This window comes from Strigops habroptila, chromosome 6 (assembly GCF_004027225.2).
Source record: "Strigops habroptila isolate Jane chromosome 6, bStrHab1.2.pri, whole genome shotgun sequence".
Taxonomy (NCBI): Eukaryota; Metazoa; Chordata; class Aves; order Psittaciformes; family Psittacidae; genus Strigops; species Strigops habroptila.
This window is the reverse complement of record NC_044282.2, coordinates 11853858-11879057: the sequence shown is the minus strand read 5'-3', so window position 1 is coordinate 11879057 and position 25200 is coordinate 11853858. Positions and strand designations below refer to the sequence as shown.

Below are 25200 nucleotides of genomic sequence, written 5' to 3'. Positions count from 1 at the left end.
AGAAGGAAGGGCAGGCCATTTTGATCTTTTATACTGAAATCTGTGTCATGACAATTAACACTGCCCTGCCCCTGCTCTGCCCCTCCTGTTTGCTGCCCAGCTCTCTTCACCTTTTGAATGTATGACGGGTGCACCTGGCTCAGCAAAGCCATTTTCACCCTGCATGTCTTCTGCAGAAACAAAAAGTGCAAAATATCCCTCAGCATGGGTTTCTCCCAATATTTCTTTCACTTATTTCTTTTGTGCTTTCTGTCTTCAGCCTTCCTTAAAAACGTAATTCCTATTTCTGTTACAGCATCACCCTTCAGCCTGTCCCGAAGGAAGGTGACTTCTGCTGCTAAGTGAACCTAGAAAGAATCAAGTCTCATCAGTTAAGCAAAGAAATGCCCAGTTTACCCCCCTCCTCCAGAATAACGAGCTTTTTCTCTCTCTTACCACAAGGGGACCCCCTTTTCAGGTTTCATGAGAGGCAGATTTCTAGATTGTTTTAAAATATCAAGTTAGGAAAAAGCAAATTTATATACAAATTTATATAGCAAATTTATATACACTGAAATTTGCATGATACATTACCCTTCATTCCAGCGCTTTGTTTCTTCTAAGACCTGTATTGTATGATGAACTTGATGATTTTGTGATCACAAAATTTCCTGATCATGTACTAATAATACTTTTGTTAATTAGTCTTACATCGGACACTATAATTCTTGGACTGATGTACATATATAATGTGTGTACAGATTTTGCTTTCTTGAAACATAAGGTATCTGACAAATTAGATATTGACAGAAACATAAAGCAGCCCAGAAATTAGATGTAGATATTTAAACTGAGAGAGAGGTTAAACACTACCAGATTTCCTTCATTTACCTGACCAAGCGGCTTTGCTTTCCTGTGCCTCTGCATATTAACAAAGAATGGAGAAAACAGATGGGCACTTCCTTACCATTTCCAAGGCACCTCGAATCACCCCACAGAGGAGGTTACAGTAGCAAAGTGATGCTCGTTCTGCTGGCAGCTCCTCCACAAAGTCCACTAGTGGGTTTTTGTCCAAGATTAAGGAGAATTCATTTCCTGCGGTGTTACTGCAGCTCACACTAGGAGTGACCCCAAGGTACATCTTGAAGGCAACCTGCAAAAGGATGAAAATCTGCTGCTTGAATCTGTTGTGTGCATGCCACAGGTGAAATTTTAGGATGCAGCACCCTGTAGACCAGCTTTTCCCCAGGAAAACAGGGGAAGGGCCAGACAGGCTGGAAATCAGAGTTGTCCCTTCCATGACCAGCTAGAGCCAGAGATGCAAATCTGGAGCTATGGGATACTCCAGGGAAGTACAGCAGAAGGCTGCCTACTCTGTCTCTGGTGTTCCTACATTTACAACCCCACACAAAGTGGTTTTACTGTTATCACTCCTCCTTCAGTCATGTCACACTCCCCTGGGACCATTAGCACCTATATTGGGTCATTCATTCCATTTCCAGCAACTTTGATAATCATAGCTCAAGAGCTCCTGCAACTGGTATGTGTTTTTACTGTGATCTCGATCTGCAGTCACAAAGAAAAACAACAACCCATCAAGAATAAGACTGCCAAGACTGCAAACTTACTTGATTATACAGAGCATTGCTCGCTTTCCTTCTAGTACTGACGAATGTTACTGTAAATGTGCAACATCTGCTCTGCTAGCAGAGGGGTCTCCTGTGAGTGCATTTCTCCAGACAGTGACATCACGGCATTATCTAGACAGTGTGTACGCAGGCAGGCTAGCAGCAGGCTGTTCCTCTGGAGAGCTCTCCCCTGCTACATACTACAGACTGCTCCCACCAAAGATAAAAGCATCTTGATTTTTACCTCTCCAGTGAGTATCAAACATGGATGCCTTCCAAACAATCCTGAAGTTCTTTATGAACCAGAAAACTGCTATAGGTTACAGTTTTATGGCACTGCTGACAATGGGAGGTGAACGTGTGTTTTCTCTTGTTGCTTTCAGATGTCCCTGCAGCAATGAAAACTTCAGGTATGGTTTGGTATTTCTTTTCTCTCCAGCTTTTGTTTTGCTAGTTATTGGATATTTCTTGAACAGCAAGACCTGGAAACTCTTTACAGGCTGCTGGGTGAATCCCAGAAAAATATTCCCCAGAGGGAATATCTGCCATTTCTTTTATGTCTTTGGACAAATCACTTTAAATGCTCTGGTAGCCCCTGTGATGTGGCTTTCTGTGGCTTTGCTCAATGGGAGTTTTTATGAATGTGCCATGAGTGGCTTGAAGAATCCTGCCTACTTAAATGCAGTTTGCCACAGCAAATCTGCAAAGTGCTTTGAAGAACTACACAAGATTGCCTGTGACAAAAGCTCCATGCCCTTTTCAGAGAGTGATGAACTGAAACGAACTCTTCAAGCACAGTCCCAGGTAAGGAAAATAAATAAAGAGCATTATGCAGTTTGTACTGTCGCTGTGATTTATGTGTGGAAGATCCTCATGTCAGATGCTAAGATAAAACCATTGGTTTCACATAAACAAAGTTTTGGCATGATACAGCCTTGCAAAATACAATCAATACATCTCTTAGTTCAGTTTGAGCTCTGCCATACTTCCTGGCGGTCCCCACTGATGGCAGGATCAATAAGACCACATAACTTAAAGTTTTGTTCCTGAATGAAGCTTGCTCTAAAGAGAAAACACTGCTGGATTGTTTAGGAGGCTGAATTAACAGATGTCAGCCCATTAAAGGGGTCTGTTCTACTAAAAAATCCATACCACATTCTCCTATTTTATATCATAATGATAACTGTAATGAAATCTTAGGTCACTAACAGTAGAAAAATACTGGAATATAAGATATGTGATTTATGGCTTCTTACATAATATGTTTCCATTTGTGCTCCTCATGTTCATGATGCCAGATGAGAGCATATTTTTGTTCTGCTTGGAGGAAGGAAGAAACACTAAAATAAAATATGCAGAACATATAAAGCTGAGATAGTATTACATTTTAATACATTCGTGTCACTCACTGCCTTGTAATGTAAATAAATTTAGAGACAAAAGATAAAAACAAAGGAGAGTGGGGAAAGGCTACAGAAAATGATGGAAAGATGACTGTCAGCAGGAAGGAAAAACTGTAGAGCCAGCAACTTTTTGCCAGACAATTGTATCCACCTGGAACCATTTCCTCCCTGAGAGCTAGTTTTGTTTTCAAGTCCTCATGCAAATAGGACTGGAATGCAGCCAAAGCCTGCACTGCAGATAAAACAATTCATTTGAGAGGTTTAGAAGGAAATAACAAATAGTTGTTATCACTTTAAGCTGTATGCATAGGAAATAGTGAAAGACCAGTGACTCAGTTTATAGCAAGAGAATATATGGGTTCATTCTCCAAGCTGCAAGAAAATGAAAAGCTGCTAAAAAGAATAGTTGCTCAAATACCCATAGAAATCATCAGTCAGTACAAGGGGGCTGGAAAAATAAAAGAAAGTGAAGTTATTCTTCCATACCAGTCCCTAAGAATAATTGTTTGTCAGGATCCTCTGTTTCCCAGAGGAAACTTGCTATATTCCCTCAGCTGAATACGTATTTTTACTGGCGGTTATTTTTTTAACATCAGTGCAAGAGTTCACATGAGAAAGTTTGCAGCTCTCCATATGATCACTATTAAAGCATGGGAAATCAGTTCCAGTTCATAAAGGTCTCCAAAACCTAGATTTGTTCCACATTGGAGTTACACACTGGAATTTGTTCCACTGTTTGAAAACTAGGGTTTGTGTTTTTGCGAATGTTACACATTGCACTGGAGTAGGTGGGTAAAACTATTGGCTAGACCGGTGTCACTAGGAATGAAAAAATTGTATTCAAACATCACTCTCCTTAGAAAATAACATCCCACAGTATCAATTTCAGGGATATTTTTCCATCTCCAGCCCTTGCTCTAATCCTGGAATTAGCTCTTTCTTTTAAAATGTTCTTAACAGAATTTTGTAAAACTAAAGTTGCTACCAAAAAAAAAAAAAAAAAAGGAGAAAAAAAAAAGTCGACTGGTGCTGGAAAAGTATTTTCAGCAAAAACAAAGTTCTCTGAAAACACAGCAACTATTTCTAATTAAGTGTAGATGAATTGTGCTGTATTACAGTGCCAACACAAACTTGCCAATGCACACACTATTTCTTCTTTCTCATGCCCTCTCCTCCCAGCATTCTCACAGGATTGGGCAAGAAGGTAATTTTAAACCAGTTTTGGCATTAAAATTATTTTCTGCTACAAATGGCTGATTCATCAAAGTCAAAAAGAGTTTGCAAGAATAGTGTAGATTTCAGTGAACCTCCTGGTACAAGAAATGGGGAACACTTTTTAAAATGTAAGCCCTTCTTTTATATTCCTGTTTGCTAATCAAATTTGGTTGTTGGAGGGGTATTTTTTGTTAATTAAAAACATTTTAATTTAACATTAAAAACAAGCCTGAAAACAACACATCTAAAAACAGTCACAGTTTAAAAGATTGATTGATCTGGGAGAAAAGTTACTTACTCTTTTAGGTATTGTAACTCATCACAATTCAGAATTGTCTCAATCCTAATTCTTGCTGAGTAATTTTATTTAAGACTTTCAGGAGATAGAAAACCATTTACCATCTAGTGATTGTGATATTTTATTCTCCTTATGCACTTTTCCCTTTGTGTGACAGAATTCAGTGAGCAATTTCAACATGCTACATACCAGATGGTGATGGTCTTGCAGTCAACTTTCACCGATATCTTCTCTAAATTACTCAGACACTATTTTGCTCTGTTTTCTGTATAGCTCTATTCAGCCATAACATTACTTGATTGATCATTTAGACTTCCCTTAGATTTTTCTTCATACAGTCTTATAGTTGAGGTCTGATTAGAGATCATCTGTCCCTGAATCTGCTGTTGCCCTTGCACGGGACATGTCTCTTCAGCTCTTGTTATCTGAGTTCCATTTGTTATAAAATGGGATGGGGAGGCAGCCAGACTCTAGTGTAAGCCAACCGTACTCGAACATTTTACCTCGCCCTGCAAAAATCAACCACTTTTTGCCTTCCTGAGAAAGACACACCAAAATGAGTGCTATTGAGAAGCCTCAGTCCTGACATCTTCTGCTTTCCTTTGGTACCCATATGAACACCCCGTTAACACTAATGCCAAGTACTGAATGCAAACTGGGATGAGATGCCCGCAGTAGGGTCCCAAGAGGGTCCCTCTGCACAAAGTGTGGTCACTCTGTCAGACACTCTTGATTTAAGTAGCATTTTCACTTGGTCCTTTTTAACCTGAAACTCGTTTCATTTGTCTTTCCAGATTTTAGGCTGGTGTGTGATAGTTACCACAGCTCTTCTCTCCCTGCTAGCCACCTGCTGTGCCAGCTGCCAGTCAAAAGTCAGCCACCTCCAGCTGATGTTCTGGAAGGTGTATGAGGGGAAAGAGAAAGAGCAACTGGAGCAGATTTTCCAGCTGTATGCCACCAAGCTGAGCGAGCGAAATCTGAAGTGCTTTTTTGAGAACAAGGAACCAGAAGCGATTCCCCTGCCATCTTTTCAGGCATGGGAAGATGCTTCCCAGCTCTACTCTTTCAGCAGTAGCAAACAGCATTACAGCACAATTCACAGGCTAGTTGAAGAAGTCCGGAAAGAAATCAGTGAGGAAGGAGAGACAGTGCTGGATTTTGTAGACAGAGGGGAAACACCATAGAACAAATATATTTTCAGCTTTTTTATATCTTGCTAATATAGCATACTTCCAGGTGGTTTCATCTCTACATTTTTTCGCAATGGCCTCTTTCTTCTTCATCGTGTTCTCTCCCAGTTACAAACTCACTCAAAAGGATGGAATGAAATTATTTCCCAACATCAATGAAAAGTCCTCCATGCAGTCCTCCATGGCACCATGGCTTCATACCCTACTGATGTTGCTGGCTCCACATCAACAGCTGACAGCAAAGAGATGGATAATGACTTCTGCAAGAGCATTTTAACAATATTCTATGTAAAAGGCACTATAGTATGCTTGTCCTACTCAAATCGAGAGACTACTATGAAGTAGCACCGTTTAAAAGGTGTGAATATAATAATGGAAAATGTGTGTGGCTTTCTGACAGCCCACAGAAACTAAAGATTTTGCTTCTGGGTCATTTGCAGACCATTTGCAGGTACAGCATTTTCTTGAGCCACCAGTGGTCACTCACAGCATCTCAGTGTCTTTGGACTCCTGCTGCACCTAGAACACCATGGGTGATCACAGTGATCAGCCCTACTCTTCTAGTCTCTGAGACACCTGCCTGGGACATGGGGCAGGGACCTCCACTGACAGTGAGGTGCCAGGTAATTTTTTAGACAAATCTTACAGCTAAAGCGTATGGTACCAAGGACTTGAAATTACCAAACGGTTCAGCATTTTTGTGTTTTTGTTAAAAAATAACATCCCATTTTGAAACGTAATCAGTTGTTGTTAGTGCTTTGTTACAATAATGAGAATGCATCATTGATAATTTGCACTGTAGGGTACTTGGTATTATCTTCTCCCAGTGAAAATTTCTCTTTGTATGGCTATAAAGCTCCTGGTGGGTTTGAGTGTGTTTCAGGCACTGGGTGCCTGAAGAACTGTGTAATACTGTTTGTACTGGACCTGCAGGCAGTGTACGACAGAGGGCCTGGAAGGAAATTCCACGTTTTAAGACAAGAAAATATTTTTGCAGCAGGCTGATTTTCATTTCACTGAATATCTTAGGAAACCTAATGTCTGGAGTAAGAGGGACCAGCAGGCAATGCAGGTTGTGACGAATGCACAATCAGTGCTTCTGATAAACACGTTTCATCCCAGAGTCCTATGCTCTACCTCACCCTCTTGGAATTCACCACGTGGCTCTCACACAGAGTGCCCAGGGTGGCTGGGCAGGCTTTTATGCAGCATTTAACTATCAGTCTCCTTGACTCTGCAAAGAGTTGTATTTTCACTCTGCTCAAATCAGCCCTTATCAATAAACCGGGGTACTCTGCCCAGCTGTTCTCATACACACTGGTCTTCTTCAGCAGAGATATTTAAAAACAAATCCAAGAGCTAATTCCACAGTGTGCTTAAAATTCTCTCTGTGTGTTTTGAAGAACTTGTGGTCTTTGAGCAAATGTTTTAAAGCTTTTTATTTCAGCTGATCCACTTTGCAGCAGACTTGGAACGTGTTATGTGCCTAAATGTACCTGTGCTGAAAGCACAGGCACAACATTGTCAACATGAAAGTCACAACAGCAAGCGTGTCTGACACCACATCTGGCTCATACACTTTTTTCTCCCCAGCCTCCTCTCCTGGTATAGCAAGTATGTATTTCCAAGGTACACACTCCTTCCCATTTGTCTTCTCTTCTTTATGAGGGATGCCCCAACATCTACTGCCTGGCTCCATATCACCTCTTCCCTACATGCAAGGGGAGAGGAAACACCACCAAACAGGATGTCCCACTGCCTAGGCCAACTTCCCTTCCCAAAGCTGTCTTTCCACCTCCTTCCTCACTGGTACCACAGGAAACCAAAGCAAGAAGGGATGCAAAGGGGAGGCTACTAATTAGGTTAAAGAGCTAATAAAGGAATATGGGAAATGAGTGGGTTGATGTAAGGTATAATACTGTGGTATAGCTGGGACAGAGATGCACAAGCATAGATGGCAAAGGGAAAAGTGGGAGGACAGAGGGATCCTACTTGGGCATCCTCTTTTTCTTCAGGAGAAAGCTCAAAGCTCTGTACCCACGTAGCCAGGACCACCTAAAACAGGAGTGTTTCCTAGCCTGGCCTTCTCCTTTATTGCGGAGGGGAAAAATCAAGGTGCATTCTCCTCTCATCACCCCCACCCTGCTTTAGGTTCACAGATAGCTTGTGTCGAGAGTGCCTCCATGTCCAAGAGCAGCTGCTAGCACAGTACTGCAACGCGTGCCTGGTAGGAGCCTAAGTCTCTCACTGACCCTTGTTCCCAGGGCTGTGTTATTCTGAGTTGTCTTATCAAAATGCCTGTGACTTAATGCAATTGACATGTGGATGCTGGAATACTTCTATAAAAAGAGAAAACAATAAAAGCCAATTTGATGCTATGTTTTCAACTGGAATCTGGTTTTGGCAAATTCAACCTTGTACTTCAAGCAGCTATCGCAAAAGCTGTTTTGTATCAACATTGTCCCTGAATTAAAGCTCAGCAGCTACCATGGCAGCTTAGAAAGAGGCAAAGATTATTGTCAACACTATCCAAAACAAACTGGGAGGAAAAAAAACAAACTGCAGAATCAACATTTTCTCTTGGAAAATTTAGATTTTGCATTAACTCTGATGTCCACCAAAATATGAGTGCACAAATAAACAGGAAACTTCTGCTCAATTATCTGTTCTTTGTCCCTTGGTTTACTATTTCTTCTCCTCTGTGAGAACCCAATTTTCTCAGTTAAATTCTCTTAACTCTTCTTCCACTGCACATCTGCACCTTCATCAAACTTCAAGTCAAACTTTGTTACAAGAGCAGAAATTAGTTAACCATGCTAAGCCTTCATATGCTTTCAATTTAGTTTCAGCTGTACTTTGCACTTCGGTATGATGAATCTGTCCAAATTCTATTATTAAAATTTCCTGTGTGAAAAAGAACTCACATGGAAACTATACAAAACCAATAGCTGGTTTGCAATGGAGCACCGAATTAAGGCAAAATTGCAAAGCTATAATGAAAATTGTAAAACAGTCTCAGCAGAAAAAACAATTTAAGCACGTAAGAAATGCAATGAATAGAGATGAACTTTTTTTTTTAAAACCAGGCTATGATTGTACAGAAACACCTTTAGAACTACCATACACAACTTCCCAAAGGGTGAAACAAAGTTTTTTTAGAATCTTCCTTTGTGACTCCAAAAGACAGGGAAGTAAAATGAATGAGTGGTTTTGAAAGTTGCATCCGTAAGTCTGTCTCATTTCTATCTATCAAAAATGGAAGTAAAAAGAGTATCTATTTAGACATGTACACAGGCTCACCATCAAAATGACTCCCATATAAAGCAAAATCTCTCTTTTGAAAATGTTACTTGCAACTCTATAAGCTTATATATTGCTTAACATCAAACAAGAAATCTATGCAGTCAGAATTAAAAATGTACCACTGCCCTTTTTCAAAGTCTCAACCAGTATCTGATCTCTCTCAAACAGCAAGAACAAGATTCATTAACATTTTGATGGTGCTGCAATACTGTCTAGAATTAGTGAAATATTTAGGAAGCCACTAACTTATCAGTTCCTTTATATACTACTGAGGACTTTTCACAACAAAACATTGTATGCATAAGTAATGTTGCAAAGTAAGTGATAATACAGACTGTTAAAAAATTTATCATTTTAGATGGCATAACAAGATTAATGAAGGACCAGAATTAATCTGTTTAGAAAGGGAAAGGCAGTCAAATAACATCTTTGCTAGCATACTTTTCATTCTTAGTACTTTTCCACAGTCAGTGTTTGGGAAGAGCAAAATGCTTTAAATGTCTTTCCATCTGTTGCTGACTCCTCGTACTTGCAAACTTGTCTTTACTCTTCACAGTGCAGAACTTTATTTTTCAGTTTACTGTCTACAACTTAGCACAGCAACCTGTTGCATGCATTTCCCTCTCGCTGTTGAGATGTGAAAAACAACATTCACCAGCTTCATAAATTCTGCTAGCCTCTGCCAGACTTTCAAACTAGCCATAAGTCAATATATGTGTGCCAGGGTCTTCCATGAGAAGGGCTTAGGGATGACATGGTTGGATTACCCCAGCCCTGGTGGTCCCCAAGAGTCTCTCTACAAGCAGCTGCAGAGACATATGTTTTCTGTGTTTAGGGGGTACTGAGCTTCTATCTTTTCAGCCACTGCTTTTCAGCAAGGGATATATCCTTAGGCACAGCACTGTATGAACACAGCTATGGAACTGTGAGCCAGCACCAGATCATTGTGGACCAGGGGGTATGGCTTAGCTGCTCCCACCTGTAGCACACACAGACACCTCCTGGGGCATGATGACATTATTGTCTAGGATTAGATGTAAAACCAGAAGCTGGGGAGTTTTTGCAGCTCTTTCGATCAGATCAATGATCTTCAGATCTTATAAGAAAATTTGATTTTGTAGGATTATAGACAAAAGTTATCACCCTCATTTCAAAAGTAATTTTCAGCTGTTCTCAGATCCAAATTCTGAATCCAGTCCTGGACATTATTTATTCAACTGAACTTTTTTCTTGTCTTGGTTTCACCTGGGATGGAGTTAATTTTCTTTCTAGCAGTGCTGTGTTCTGGCTTTAGTTGCTGATAACACAACAATGTTTTAGCTGTTGCTAAGCAGTGCTTACCCTGATCAAGGACTTTTCAGTCTCATGCTCTTCCAGAGAGGAGGGGCACAAGAATCTGGGAGGGAGCAGAGACAGGACACCTGACCTGAAATAGCCAAAGGGATATCCCATACCACAGAACATCATGCCCAGTATATAAACTGGGGGGAGTTAGCTGGAAAGGACCAATCGCTGCTGAGGGACAAGCTGGGCATCAGTCAGTGGGTGGTGAGCAGCTGTATTGTGCATGTTTTTTTTTTCAGGGGGCAGTGTTTATTCCTTCCTCCCTCTCTCTCCCCTATTATTATTATTATCATCATTATTATCATCATCATCATTATTTTGTTACTTTTGTTTTGATTATTAAACTATTCTTATCTCAATGCATGGGGGTTACCTTTCTTCTTATTCTCCTCCCCATCCTACTGGGGAGTGTGGAAAGAGTGAGCGAGCAGCTTCATGGTACCTACTTGGCAGCTGGGGTTAAATCACAACAATTCGTAATACCATTCCTCATTTGGTTTTCATTTTCTTATCCCAATTTGCCAGTAAGCAGAAAGCGTATTTTTACATGGCCTGTTATATCTTTTTTTATTCAATCCCAACTGTAACCACACAAAGTCGCAGCACCAACACAAGAAGTTAGTGAGCACCATGGAAAATCAGTGCAGAAGAACTCACTTTGGCTCATTATCAAAACTTGTTGGCCCTTCTCCCTTCCAGTAAAAGGCAGCAGTAAATCCCAGGCTTTGCAGTCTGAACTACTGGTTGAAGTTTTAAGCCCTCAGTCACTGCCTTAGGTGCACCTTCTGGTATTTATTTCTTAATATGGCAAGCTGGCTTTGTACTCATTCTTTTTTCCTTTGCTTCATCTCTTTCCATTTCCACAGGGAACACTGACAGCCTGATCTTACAGACTTCTGCATTTCTTTCCAAAGGACTGCAGGATAACTGCTATGTTTACAGGACGTTTGGCTCTAACTATTTTAACTGATTAACTGCCTTAATCACTTTAACTTTGAACTGGTTTTACTCTACACTCTCATCCTCAAACGGATTTCTGCCTCAGAAGAGTTAGTGCAGTTAAGTATTTAAGCACTTTCTCCTGGCTGAGAGCACTACTGTTGAAGAGTTAAAGAGATCATGTACATTGCCATGCAATTCTGAACTTTAACAGCATATTTGCAGTTACTTGCTGGGTCATTTTACACATGATTTGTTGGTCTATGCCTCAGACAAATGTGCTTGAAGACTATATAAAAATGTTTTGTCAAAGAAAAGTGAAAATGCTTTCCATATCACATTTTGTCTTAGAAAGGATATACCATTACAGAACTCCTCTTTTAGTTTGCTAAAAATAGTCTTTTCAAGAGATCGTGTATGCTTTACAGTTTGTTCTAGTCTTTCCAAGTAATTTTATTTCTCTCAGTCAGTGTCTTTTGAAGTACAACCTGCAGAGAAATAGAGTATTTTTCCTTACTTTGATGGTTAATTTCTCGCTGTATTTTGTTGTTGAATACCCTGTACTTAAGAATGACGGCTCAACTGTAGTAATGCGTTTGTAAATAAGGGACCCATGAGGAATAAGACTCAGAAAACCAGATAACTGGAATACATGTGAAAATCCAGAGAAAATAAAGTACAAATACGACCGGAAGAAGAACATAAAAGTGAAAAAAAAGAGATTTTACAGCCTGGCATTATTTTTTTAATGAGACTATATTTTAACACAGTGATTGAAATGCTGCTTGTCTTGTGGTTTTAATTCAGATGCCCTCACTATCTCAAATGGATCCTCTACCCTGGCTCAGCTTCTCCAGAGGAAGAGCTTTGTTATACATCATCCTGATCTAAGAGTCCAAAATACACTTTACTTCAGGAAGAAATTTAGTTTCCACTCTTTTATGAGCTAATGGGATCTGGCTGGCTCTTAGTAATTAAAGTCACCTTTTTCTGCTTTAAACTTTTGCAGATCGTGGTGTATGTGCGTGTTGTGCACATGTGCACTTTGCAGCCCTACCAGCAACAGCAAATGGAAAGAGGTCCTTTCTCTATTTCTGTGACAGCCATCAGTTTCTCTATAACAAGCATCTTTGGAATCATAATGTAACTTCTGTCCCTCCATTTCAGTCAGATGTAACGTAGGTATTTCTGACATGATTAATATGAGCAGGACCACATAACAACCTGATAACATCCACATACACTTTGAGCTAAGATCTTCTTCTATAACCAGCATATACAGGGGCCTTACTTCACTGTATAGAAAGCCTGCTGTTTCCCAGTTCTGCAGTCAGTGGTTAAATGTGAGCTAAATGCTCACATTTAGCTGATGCTGCTGCTAATTCTCAAACAATGAAAGCCAGGCACATTTTTGTCTCCTAAAATAAACCAATGGAAATTAATCTCAGTTCAATTAACCGATGCGCTGATCTCTCTCCTCTTGTGTCCCTGCCCATGGCAGAAGGACTGGAACTAGATGATCTTTGAAGTCCCTTCTAACTCTACTCATTCTGTGATTCTATGAAATAATTCTTTTTGATAAAGTGTGGTTAATTTTTGCTATTGGAGAGGCCAGGCATATCTTCACTGGCAACACTTCAGAGTTGAAAATCATAAAGGATAAAAAAGATCATTGACCAGGACCTAAGCAGGGATTAGTCTAAGCTAACTTAGTATCTAGGAACTACCACATCTTTACAGTGACTCAGCAGTCTAAAGGGACTGGACGTACTATGTATTTCAATTTGAGCTTCCCCAAGAAATCTGACTTGCTCATGGGGCAAAACCACATCTTTAGAAAGCCCTGTATTGCCACTAAATTTCCTCCTAGATCTTTCTTGTCTGAAAGTAGTGTGGACAATTACTCAATAAGAGGGTAATTTCCACCAAAGAAGGTGAAAGTACCCACTCTGATTTTATCTTTCTTATTTTATATTTGTGGGTAGTCAGGAAAATGTTCCTCTCCCTTTCCTTTCTTACAGTTCTTACCTGCTACCAGTGAGTAGCAGATAAGAACAACTGTGTGAGATGGTTAATGCTCCTAGGAAGACAAAAAAAAAGTGAAGGAACATATGATTTGAAGTTTGCTAAAACTGCAGCATTTTTTGCTGTTTGCTGCATTCTCTGGCAAGGGTAGAAGAAATCAGCTTAAGCTGCAGCAAACCGGAAGAAACTTTTTAATTCTTCTAATGGCAAAACATCTCATGGGCTACTAGGAATAGAAGAATTTTAATTTCAGCTTAGCAACTGAGTTTTAAGGTCAGTTTAAGCCAGGAGTTGACAGCCTCTCAGAGGTGGTATCCCATTTTGTGTTCTCTGTCGTCAACTCAGGTATAAAAGGTAATAAACATGTGAACCAATTCTGTGGTTCTAACAACTCTTTACAGTAAACTTACCACTGTGGGTTTATCAAGACCATCGCAAAATTCTCATCTCACTAAAAATTACATTTTTTGTGTTCTGTTGATTCCTCCCCACCCCGAGCCTGATGTAGCACTATGCTACACAGGTAGAAACTGATGTCTCCTCTCAAAGCCAACCTCTGTGAGCTACTAGTTGATGCAAAGTTGTAGATAAGGAAAAGGCTGTATTTCACCCAATGGAAGCATGGGTGTGACTGTGGAGAGGAGTGTTTTTTTGGTAAAACAATCATGATATAGCAGAAAATGTAAGTGTGTGTTCTGGAGCAAACTGATGGGGGAGGAAGGAAAAGCTAACACCATTGAAACTGATGAATGCAAATGTTACTTACCTGTGCAATCATGTCTGCAGTTTCAGAGTAACTGCGGCACTTTTTCACAGCTGAACGAGCTAAAAAATCATCAATCAGCCTTACACCAATGCCATATCCCCTAAGGAGAAAACAAAGAAAGTTAACATTCAAAATGGGCAACTTCTTTCCACCTACCATGTCCCTAACCTGTCTCTTGTGCTTCCTCAGCAAAACAGCTGCATGTTCCCAAAAGCATGTCTTTGAGGACAACAGATTTTGCTGGCCTAGATTTTTCTTTCTGCCATATTTTGCAGCACAGTGGGATTGCTGTTTGTGCAGTCATTTAAGGAATCATACTCCTTTAAGCATGATACTCCTGGCAAGGACGATATGAATGTTGCTTATACACACGTTGTCCATATACATTTATATTTACATATGTGAATAAATGTTAGAGGTTAGGGTTAGAATATAGAAATAATATACAAATAATACACCTGATTAATACTGCTTTGTCACTAAAAATAGGATAGGATAACATTGCACAGGGTTTTCTCCATTCCCATGTGATCCCCAGAGTTCATCTCACACTGTCTCTGTCAAGGAGAAGAAAACAATTGCCCCTTCAGGTCACAGCATTCACCTCCGGGCTGGCACAGAGTTCAGCAAGTCCTGGACAGCCTCATTGCAACATTCAAGTACCAGGAAAATCCATAAGAACATGGACTCATACCTAATCTTTTTCACTTTATCCTTTTGCTCTTTCCTCTTTGTCTTTTTCCTAACGTTCTCTACCTTCATCTACTAGTTGCAGAAAGAATCCAAAAGTTGCTAGTTAATATACAGTTTCAGTACACCACCACCTTCATTTTTTATTTAAAACACTACAATTTCAGAGAAATGAAAAAGGATGGAAGCTAATGGAATTTTTTATAAAACAAATATTTATTCCTAGCTCTCAATAACAAAGGTCAGTAACTACAGGGTGTGCAAAATAGCTATGCTATTTCCCTATTGAAAAAGGGAAAGAGACTAACACAAATGTTATGAAAGAATTCAAACTCAACTCAGAGATGTTTTCAGGGAATATTTTGTTTCCATTTATGTGGATGTTGGCAGTCTCTGCCTCTTTGTCAGAGGACCTAGACAGCGAAGCAACCTGAACTCAATAGATTTTCTTACTGATTTTGTACCATGTCTTTGACAACAAGCCAAAAAGTGATCTGATGTCTAATGCGATGACAAGACCCAAAAGTGGTTTTGGCAGTGTGAAGTTTAAAACTGCAGTACGTCATGCATCAGGAAACATGAAATATTTATTTATTGCCTAAGTATCAATATCAGTAACATTGGTAAATATGTCATCAGCAGTTAGCAAGGTATGTATTGGTGATGCACAAGACTACTTTTGATCCTCTTCAACTTTTACGCCTTAGATTTGCAAAGTCAAATTAAAACAAATTGACAAGCAGCTATTTGGCAACGCTACAGTGAAAAACACCCTTCTCACTAAGGATTATATATGTACATGTATATATATAGAGAGAGAGAGCTAAGAATACTGTCCCCAGCTCTGCTAATCAGTAAGGTTTCTTCCTCCAGATGGGTTGTTTTCATCTTAACAGAGGTAAAGATGGTCACAGTGCTTTAATGAAAGCTGTCATTATTGTACCAAGTCTTTAACAAGATAAAACAAAAAAAAAAAAAAATAGAAAAAGCATTATAACAAAAACACAAGGAGCAAAATATGTCTCTACATCTTCCAAAACTACTCTTTAATAATTTCTACCATAGAATCATAAAGAAGCCTGTGTATTTTTTAAATGTATGATTTTCACAAGAGCTGAATACAAGTTGAATACGAAATAAATATCTGAGGGATGTTGTTCCTTCTTAATCTGTGAATATATTACTTTTTTCCAAACAATGATTTTTTCACTCACTTCCATCAATAGCTATTGGACTACAGCTTGTTTGCAAACTTTCGGATTAGTAATAAAATGGTCAGATATTCTGCCCATTGTGTTTTTTGTAAATCCATTTTGCATGTCCGTTTTGCCTGAAAACGCAAACCCTGCTCTTCTACCAAAGATCTTAGTATATCTCCTTGTTAACCAGTTCAAAAGTCTTTTCTTGCTGATTTTCTGTGATATCATTATTTTTATTGTAATCATGCCTAGGAATCTCAGCCAGGATGTCAGGATCCTATAAACATAGAATCTTCATTTTCCAAAACAGGTTATTGACCACGTGTGCTATCTCACTCATTGCTATATGGCCTTTTAAAGGTGAGAGGCCTGTCTGCCCCCCCAGGGAGGGGGGAAGAGAGCCACCCCACAGGGGACAATTCTGAGCATCCAAGTCAGACACCTGAATTCTACCCTCGGGAAGGCGAGTGACTACAAAAGGAGGCTGCGTATTGACTGAATCACCTGAGACAAAGCCTCACAATCTGGAGTTGTGATACTTCTTAGCTGTCCAAGTCACAAAACCATGGTGTAGCTGGATGAGGGGAAGCCATAGGAAGGTCCACATCAACAGTGAACACAAAAATGCATATTAACTAGAAAAGACCTGTGAGATACAAAAAGCTTGTCCAGTTTGAAATAACATGAGTACAAAGAAATAGGAGGGTTAACATGGAAGTTAATTGAATATATGGATATAGGAGATGAAATTTACAAGTTTATGTTGTTAATCAGCATAATAAAGGATCAACAAGGAACAAACGTAAGCTACCAAAACAATCCTAACACCTTTTTCCTAAGAATTCAAAAGCTAATTGTTGATCTTTATTCACAAATTAGCATTATTTCCGTTGACAGAATATTGAATCTTATCCCTTTGATCTCTGTAATCCTAGACAAAGTTCTGGAACTCATAAGATAACAGACATAAAGCTAAAAAGTGACATATAGGTGGACAAATAGCATTATCAATAAGGTTGACCATTTAAAGCAGTACTTACATTCTGTCTAAAAAGGTGTTGACATCTTCATCCTTTTCATAGTCCTTGCACAGCTGGGCTACCAAAGCCCCATACGTGAGTACAAAAAGTTCTCTACTCTGCCAGAAAGGATGGAAATCAAAAATGAAGAAAACTAAGAATCAAACTTTTCCACACTTCTGAACTGCTACTGTATTAAAAGCAAGCAAAAATAATAATTACAGTAATAAAGAAACTTTTGTCCGTGGATTTGTAATCACTGAAATCCACAGTCCATGTGTGACAACCTGAATTGATCATTACTTGAGTCTCTGTACAGAGATTTTGCTTGTCAGAAATACCATTTCTTGGGATATAGCTGCTTTCAACAGGTGCATTCTAGCATCCTATAGCCACATATATGTATGCTGGCTTGATAAATGCTGTTGAATGCCATCCAAGATTAATGACACGCATTTAGTTGCAGGAAAGATAATAGAGGCAATGAGCTATTAGTCTTTTTACAATAGAAACACCAGTATATACTCTGAAATTCCAGTTCCTTCACAAAGGTACAGTTGATCTGATTCAGATTAACGGCTGCTTTCCCCAGAAAATATAAAGTAAATAAAAAAAAAAAGGCTCAGAATAATGACATAATATTATAATTCAGCACAAGTGTAAAGAATAATGACAAGCAGAGTAGAAAAGAATCAGTCCCATTGACATTTCCCTTTCTTTACCAGTCTTCACAAGTAAAAATTGCTGTCAATAGTAGCTCTCCATATACCTGGACAATCTTACTGTGACATTACTTCTGTATCTTAGCACAGATGTGGTTGGTATGGCTCCCCAGCACAAGCAGGATGAAAAGGATGGGTGAGGATTACAGCCACCTGCTCAAGGAGCATGGAATGCAACTGAAGAGGTCAAAGACATATCTTTGCGCAGATCCTGTCACAAACACTAGTCTGGGTTCTTCAGCTGTGCACCAATCTGGAAGAAAGTTTTCTTCCCTCCCTGCCCCACCAGATAACCTCCATGGCACTGCAGAATTGACTCTACCAAGCAGAAGTACATGCTGGCCCTTAGGTGAGAGACTAGGTTGACCCTTCCTAAACTTCTTGGACAGGAATCAACTGAAGGAGGTACTACAGGCCTGTGGCATGTGGGCACACTATAGGCACTTTTTTTTTAATAGCCTGTGGAAAAAATAGTAGTGAATACCAATGAAAACACTAGAACGAATCACACAAGGAAAGGAAGAACAGCTTGTTGGAAAGATCTCCTCCTGCTCCCTTTGCATCAAAAGCTTGGAGTTTAATCAATGCTCCCATTTTAAGAAGTCACTGTTCAAAATCTTTAGTATGGAACCATTGCCTAAACTCACCTTGCTGCTAACTCCTGTTTACATTAATATTGCAAACTTTGCCAAATTCTCATTAACAATTTTTTAATGCAGTAAATGGATGTTGTACAGGTTCTGTATTGTTCTAATCCCAGCAAAAAGTCTATGTTGTAATAAGAGAACAACCCTAGAGAAACTTGAGCATACTTTATCAACGTAATTGTATTTATCAGCCACTCTTGCAACTTGTTGGAGTATTTTTTATGTCCAAAAACTTACGTATTTCAACTTTAATTATATTATATACTTCTATTTCTTTTTCAGTGGAGACCTCTGTCTCCTTTTCAGAAATTGACACATCATTGTCTTAAAGACTCCTGGAATTTCTCCACTTCCCCAGCTCCTACCAAAAATGCACCATTCACCATACAAAGAGCCCTAAGGCTCTAAGTTGCTGAAGAAAGATTTGTGTGGAATTGAGCAACCCAAACACAGAACAGAGCTATCCTTCTCTTTGCATTTCATTTAATGACTATCTAACCACAGAGGCACATAAGCTTACCTGGCATTTCTATCATCTTTGACAATACATCTCTCTATGCACTTAGACCTCTGCTCGTGAACAGTTCCCAATCTCAGAAACTTTGTGCCCACCTTTCCTAAGCCTGCTCAGTCTCAGCACTAGGCATGAAGTAAAACATCCAGTTTGTTATCAGTTTTGTACAGTTGCCTATGTTCTCTCTTCATTACCAGCAACTTCCTCTGTCTTCAGTTTATTATACATATGTATACACAGATACATGTGTCACAACTATGCCTCTGGGCAGGCTTTTTTTATGTCACTGCTTAAAAGGTGGCAGCTTGATGGCAGCTCACAAGGGGGTTGCACTGTAGCCATAAATGCTGCCAGCACCTCTGCTGTCATGCTGGCAGACTCATACTCATCTTTTTAGTACTTTCAGGCTATTCAGAAATATGAGTATATAAAATGCATCAGTACAATAATAGCTTATTCTTTGCCCATGCACAATGTTAATCACACATTACAAAAACATCTTACTATTTTGTGGTTCTCCTGCTTTCTTCCTGGTGAACGAGACATGTCGGTTGTGTAACGCCTGATGTGCTTTTTTGTCAGTTTATGTCTTTTCTTCCTCAAGCAGCATAGTTTTCTCACGATCACTGTATTTCCTCTTTTCCTTTTCTCAATTTTTCTCCTTTCTGCTCTTCTGCCTTTTGCATGAAATGTGTTTGCTGCAATCTGTAATACTGCTGATGCTCCTCCTATTCTCTACGTGTACTGAGCCCTTTGGGAGGAATTTGACCAGCAACAGATCTGCCCCTGTACACAATATAAATAACCACTTCATCCATAAGAATGATTTGTAATCAAATAGACGGCAAATAGCATTGGTAAACCGGGCAGCTGCAAGAGATTAACAGGTCTTAATGTTTTTAGGGACAGCAAATTCATTCTGCTGTTTCTGTCAGCATTTGGTGTTTGGAGAGTTAACAAAAGTTCCCTCTCTGAAGAATCACAGAACCTTAGACTCATTTAGGTTGGAAAAGACCTTTACAGTCAAGTCCAAACACTGCCAAGTCCAAGTCCACCACTAAACCATGTTCCTAAAGATACTGCCACACAACGCAATTAAAAATTGATCATTTTCAACTTAAAGGAGCTATAGTCATCTGACAGCAATGACTACTTCAGTCTGGTGAGTTAACGCCTGCCTAGGCAGGAGCAGTATGGGTTACAAGGCTCTACTACCACCATGTGCCTGCAAAGCTGACAGGACAGATCTAGAGCACCCAAACTCCCAAAGGAATAAACTGTGTACCTGCTACAGCTGTACAAATCGCACTTTCATCAATGATGTTTCTAGGAGATTTTATATCATTCTTAACCTATCATTCTTAACCCCTATTTGTAAACATCCCTGCTACAAACATTCGGTAAGGTTCAATTTACTTTTTCTGCTTTCCCCTAAGGTAAATTTGGCCTATTCTGTTAGTTCAGATATGCAATAAATTTAGACTATGGTTATTAGTGAATTTAGAAATTAATCAGGTAGCTGTCTTTCCTTACAGGGTTTATCTCCACATACATTACTTCTGAGTCCTCTCAGGAAAGGCAGTTAAAAATACATTGCCTCATCTGAATGTGATGCTGTTACTAAATTTCAATTAATAGATTTGGTGCTGAGTAAAATTACAGGTATTTACTACTCCAGATACATAAAAAGCAGCAGATGTGATTCATTTGGGATAAGAAAGATTAATTTACTTAAAAAACAAAACAGGTAAAGTTATGACAGAATTTAACAACAACAAATTAAAAAAAAAAAAAGGACAGATGATAAAAGGATTTTCAGCTTTTTCTGTGGAAAACATAGTCATCCTAAAAGCTTTCGTTTTACGCAGAACGAGCTGGTGGTGACAACTTTGCAATCAGTAAGCCACTTCCATTTTCTTCTAGGTGCTCTTCTGGCCCTGTAATATCCAACTCAATTTTATAAGTGAAAGTATTATAGTTACTTCCCATATCTAAATTTAAATAAATTATAAAAGCCAGGCATTACAATTCTCTAGACAGCTACTTGCATTTCTAAATTGAGTCTGAGATGCGTTTGTTTCTCAGATTGTCTCCAACTGGCAACAAGCACTAAAGATGTATCTTATTGTAAGAGACATCCCATATTTCATAAGAAAGCGTACTGCATTACATAAAAGAAACCCAAACAAACAACTCTAAAAGATCATTATTAGCATAATTTAACTGCAGCAAAACCATCACAAAGCACTTATGGCTGCCCATAAATGAGCACCATTTTATTTATCCCGTTCTGAATATAAGGATGAATTACTTCAGCCTGCGTTATTAATACTACAGTCATGAAGGAACACTGTGGACCATACAGTTCTTTATAGTAAGAACACATCAGTATGTGTTTGGAAAATACATATATGCACGTGTGTTTCTATGTGAATTCACACATATAATACGATGCACTAGGTAGAATGTATTACATTATGAAAAGTTTGCACATGATTGAGAAAACAAAGCTGGAATGGTGTGTCCAAATAAATTGGGGATTCAATGGCTCCAGTGAAGGAAACAAGTCAATGGTGAACTGCATCCACATCCACAGGCACAGAACAAAGCCACCTTCTTCATTTTAATCTCACCTGCAGCCCTGTGAAAAGAGTAGAAGTTGGCACAATATCTGGCACCAGTTTAAAACCTTGACATAGGCATCTCAGAAATAATCCAAGGCAATTTGAATAGTGAGGAAGTTAGCATCACCCTGCACTTCCCTTTTGGTCATGTTTGTCAGGAGAGGATTTTAACCTTTAGCCCCAAGAAGGCTAGTCTGGCAAGCTGCTTTAAGCATTAGACTACACCAGTTGTCTTCATCCCCATTAAAACTGAAAAAAAAACCCCAACCAGCAAAACAACCAAACCCCAAACCACAACATTTCTCCTGAAGTTCAAAAGCATGCAAAAGTGTGCAGCAGCATCTTTTCTTTTATAGTGGACTGGTTATTATGAGAATCTCCTCAGTAGCCTAGTATCTAAGGATTCTTCCAAACATTAATATCCCAGAGCAGAATGTAATATAAAGCTCAATAATGCATTAGGTGGCAAATGCCAAAAAAAAAAATACTTAAAAAGTTCCTTGAGCCAAAACAAGAACATACTTCCCACAAAAGATGGGTATCCAAATTAATACAATACAGGAGCAGGCTTTTGTTTGCTCCCCATCTACAGCTCAATAGATCTTGTGTTAAATATTTCACTCACAGAACATTGAATTCTTTCAAATTGCAAAAAGGTAGGTGATGGGGGGTTGAAGCTACAGGAAAAAACAATACTTGAACACAGGTTTCCCACATCACAAATGAGTGCTTTTACTCAAAGCCCTTTGATGCTGCTGCTTTAGCCATTTCAAAATAAATCAGTGCTGTTGCTGCCACCTTGCCTGTAGTGCCCTGCCTGGGAAGCATTTCAGCTTGACCTGCTGAAACTTCCTTGGTTACGTTAGGCATCTCAGGAACTCTTTACAAGAGAGTGGTTTTGGATTTGGGTATCTACTTTCTGGTGAAACTCACTGCAGGCACCTAAAATCTCATAGAAATCTGCCTATAAAGCACAGCTGAATTCTGAAGCAAAGATGTAAGTTCAAAAAAAAAAAAAAAAAATCAGTAACAGGTTTTTATTCTTCCCTTATCATAAAGCTTATTGATCATTTTCTCATCAGTGCTTGTCCTGGTTAAGGAGGCAGGAACTTCTCCTTTAACCAGGTCAAAGAGACCGTGAAAATGACTTTGCAGCCTGAAGCTAACCTGTGACTGGGCAGAATGCAGGACATGGGCAGTGCTCCCCTACGCTTCCACGGGAAATCTGTGATGCAGGTATTTTCACAGCATGCTTTCTAACAGGCAAGCTTGACTTCCATGAAAAATATAACTCAAAAAGCAGCTAGAGGAGGCACAGAATGTCAGCCTTTTGAGTGCTAACTCCACAATGGAAAGACTTGCACAGGACCAGAGAGACCAGAGTTCAGTGTCCTCCTCCAAACTTTACAGGAAGCAACCTTCAGACAGAAAACAGAAGAACATTTCCATCTTTCTCTATAACTTCTCCTGGCCATTGGATAGCAAAATCCTAATCTTCTTCTGATCCAATAACTAGCAAAATCAAAAAAAGGGGGAACTAAGTGCAACTGGTAGAACTATGGCAGGAAGGCTGGAGAATACAGAGCTGCTTCCCACCAATCACACCACATTACTAGTGACAACTGAGCTCCTGGAAGAAATAGATGAGTGAACATGTTTTGACTAGATCAGGTGCAGAAGGGAACTGAAACCAATCTCTCCTTTCTGCCATGGCTGCTTTATTTCAAGAAAAAGCAGATAAGAGATTAAAACCTGTTTGCCTATGTATGGGAGTATATGACAAGCCACTCTCAGTTCTTCCCAAAAAAATCACTTACTCTCATAACTGAGGTTCCTGGCAGTGAGTTCAAGCTGATACTGTCCTGCAAAATGACAAGCAAAACTATAGCTAAGGTTTGTCCATGTGCCTTATTTGCCTCAGATAACAGCTATAAGCATCTCTTTCCCTCAGAGGTGCCACCTCAGGTAGTGGTATTTTGGATTGCATTCACTCCCTACTCTCCCTGGGCATCAGATAAAGAGCTTAAACGTCTACCTCAGTACTCTGGGTTCCTCTGCAAAGGCAAATACTTCAAGGTTTGATGCACCACCCAAGCTCTTAATTGGATCTAACCCTGTAATTTGTTCCATAATAGGATGACCCAGCAGGATTATTTACAGCACAGTATGAAAGCAAATGCCAAAGAAGTGAAAATGCAGCAGTACAAAGTTGTTGTATTGATTGTATAAATTGCCTCATTCAACAGCCTTAGGCTGACTATGAATATTTCAGTGTTGTACATCTCTTCAGTGTAACATCTAATGTGTTTCTTGAGTAAACAAGTGATGCTTGGAAAAGCCTTCCTCCCTTATAAACCAAATAAGACATGGGTTCCCAAAGAAAGCTCAGCAGCAATCAATCAGAGATTTTAAAATGAACTGAGGCATAATGGAAGACTCTTAAAAACATCTTCAAAATAATTCTGTAATAGCCTGATGGGTTTATTACATTGAATTTAAAGGAGGTTTTGGTTTTTTAATATAATGCCACCAGTAAAGGTGGGGGGGGGGAAGGTTACCGAAAATCATGTGATACTGAAAGAAAATGAGGCTTCCAAATAGCAGCGTTCAGACAGCACTGGGATTTTGCTGTTTTACTACTCTGCCCAAACAACCAAGAAATTAACAACAGGTTCCAGAAAAGCTGTGGCAAAGTGCTGCTGGATGTTTCAGCATGTTTCTCTATCACATTTAATTCTGTGCAATGGTGTCACATAGTTTTGAAAGCTGATTACCAGCAAGGACCTCTTTCACAGACTCTGACTCGGGGGACAAGCAGGTGACCACCCTAACAGCACACTGGAGAAATAAGGTCTTGCTCATAAACAGGCAAGACTTGTGAAACATGCTATCCATGTGTGTAATAGCTGTGAGAGTATCTTTGCCATACAAGCACTATGGGTGCTAAAGCTATTTTTTGAGCTGAAGGTTAGTATTAGCAATCCTCTCTACAAGAAGAGAGAAGAGGCTGCGCCAACGCACACTCATATCACACAACCAAGTCCAACATGCTGGAGGTAGCCATCTGTAATGGGAAGACAGTTTTTCTGGCTATTTTTTTTTTCTGCCTCAGTAAAAATGTTTATAGTGCTGGCAGTTAGACTTCTCAGAACTTAAACACAACTTTTTGCATCTTCAGATCAGCCTAGGATATGCAACGTACAGAACTACTGGATAGGGTGACCACAAGACAAAGCACAACCTGGAGAAACTCATCAGGACTGAAACATTTTTAACTAACCTCTGTTTAAGGCTTGATTTGTTAGAGATGATGAGAGCACAGATCATACATTCCAGTATTCAGAAACCATCTCTGGAAATGTTTAACTGAAAAATTTCTATCTACCTCTGTTTACAGAATAGGACTGACAATACTTACAGAAAATCTTAAACCTTGTAGTCACAAACACACTATATAAATGCCAGCTATTATCACAGGCACATATGAAGCTGGTTTTACACTGTGTGAAGTGAATAGCAGATCACACTGCCAAAAAAAACCCCCAAAAAACCGAAGGAAACATTCAACCTTGTCAGGAAAAGACATGCTAGCTTTTTGTCACCTACAAGTGGAACACTAAAATCCTCATGGTCCACCAACTAACTACAGCTCGAGCTCCAGGGTTTGGAAAGCAAACTGACCCAGAACTGACATA

The 25200-nt window shown here is 39.4% G+C and overlaps 2 protein-coding genes across 2 annotated transcripts; one reads left to right on the top strand and one right to left on the bottom strand.

The window, feature by feature from the left end:
• Positions 1–227: 227 nt before the first annotated feature.
• Positions 228–19427, bottom strand: TRAPPC3L (trafficking protein particle complex 3 like). The gene is made up of 5 exons (XM_030489100.1): positions 19386–19427; positions 17020–17117; positions 14091–14190; positions 947–1132; positions 228–347 (listed from the first exon to the last, which is right to left on the bottom strand). The coding sequence occupies exons 1-5, from the start codon at positions 19425–19427 to the stop codon at positions 228–230; spliced, it is 546 nt and encodes a 181-aa protein (XP_030344960.1).
• On the top strand, positions 1872–5819 carry LOC115609226 (calcium homeostasis modulator protein 5-like). The gene is made up of 2 exons (XM_030489099.1): positions 1872–2411; positions 5318–5819. The coding sequence occupies exons 1-2, from the start codon at positions 1872–1874 to the stop codon at positions 5705–5707; spliced, it is 930 nt and encodes a 309-aa protein (XP_030344959.1). The 3' UTR covers positions 5708–5819.
• Positions 19428–25200: the final 5773 nt, after the last annotated feature.

What these genes read in the sequence shown, in the direction of transcription:
- LOC115609226 (XM_030489099.1), top strand. Translation starts at nt 1,872, where the DNA reads ATGGATGCCTTCCAAACAATCCTGAAGTTCTTTATGAACCAGAAAACT. An exon ending in CTCTTCAAGCACAGTCCCAG is followed by an intron (nt 2,412 to 5,317) that starts GTAAGGAAAATA and finishes TTGTCTTTCCAG; the next exon opens with ATTTTAGGCTGGTGTGTGAT.
- TRAPPC3L (XM_030489100.1), bottom strand. Translation starts at nt 19,427, where the DNA reads ATGTCTCGTTCACCAGGAAGAAAGCAGGAGAACCACAAAATA. An exon ending in AACACCTTTTTAGACAGAAT is followed by an intron (nt 14,191 to 17,019) that starts GTAAGTACTGCT and finishes TTTTCTCCTTAG; the next exon opens with GGGATATGGCATTGGTGTAA. An exon ending in TTCGAGGTGCCTTGGAAATG is followed by an intron (nt 348 to 946) that starts GTAAGGAAGTGC and finishes GATTCTTTCTAG; the next exon opens with GTTCACTTAGCAGCAGAAGT.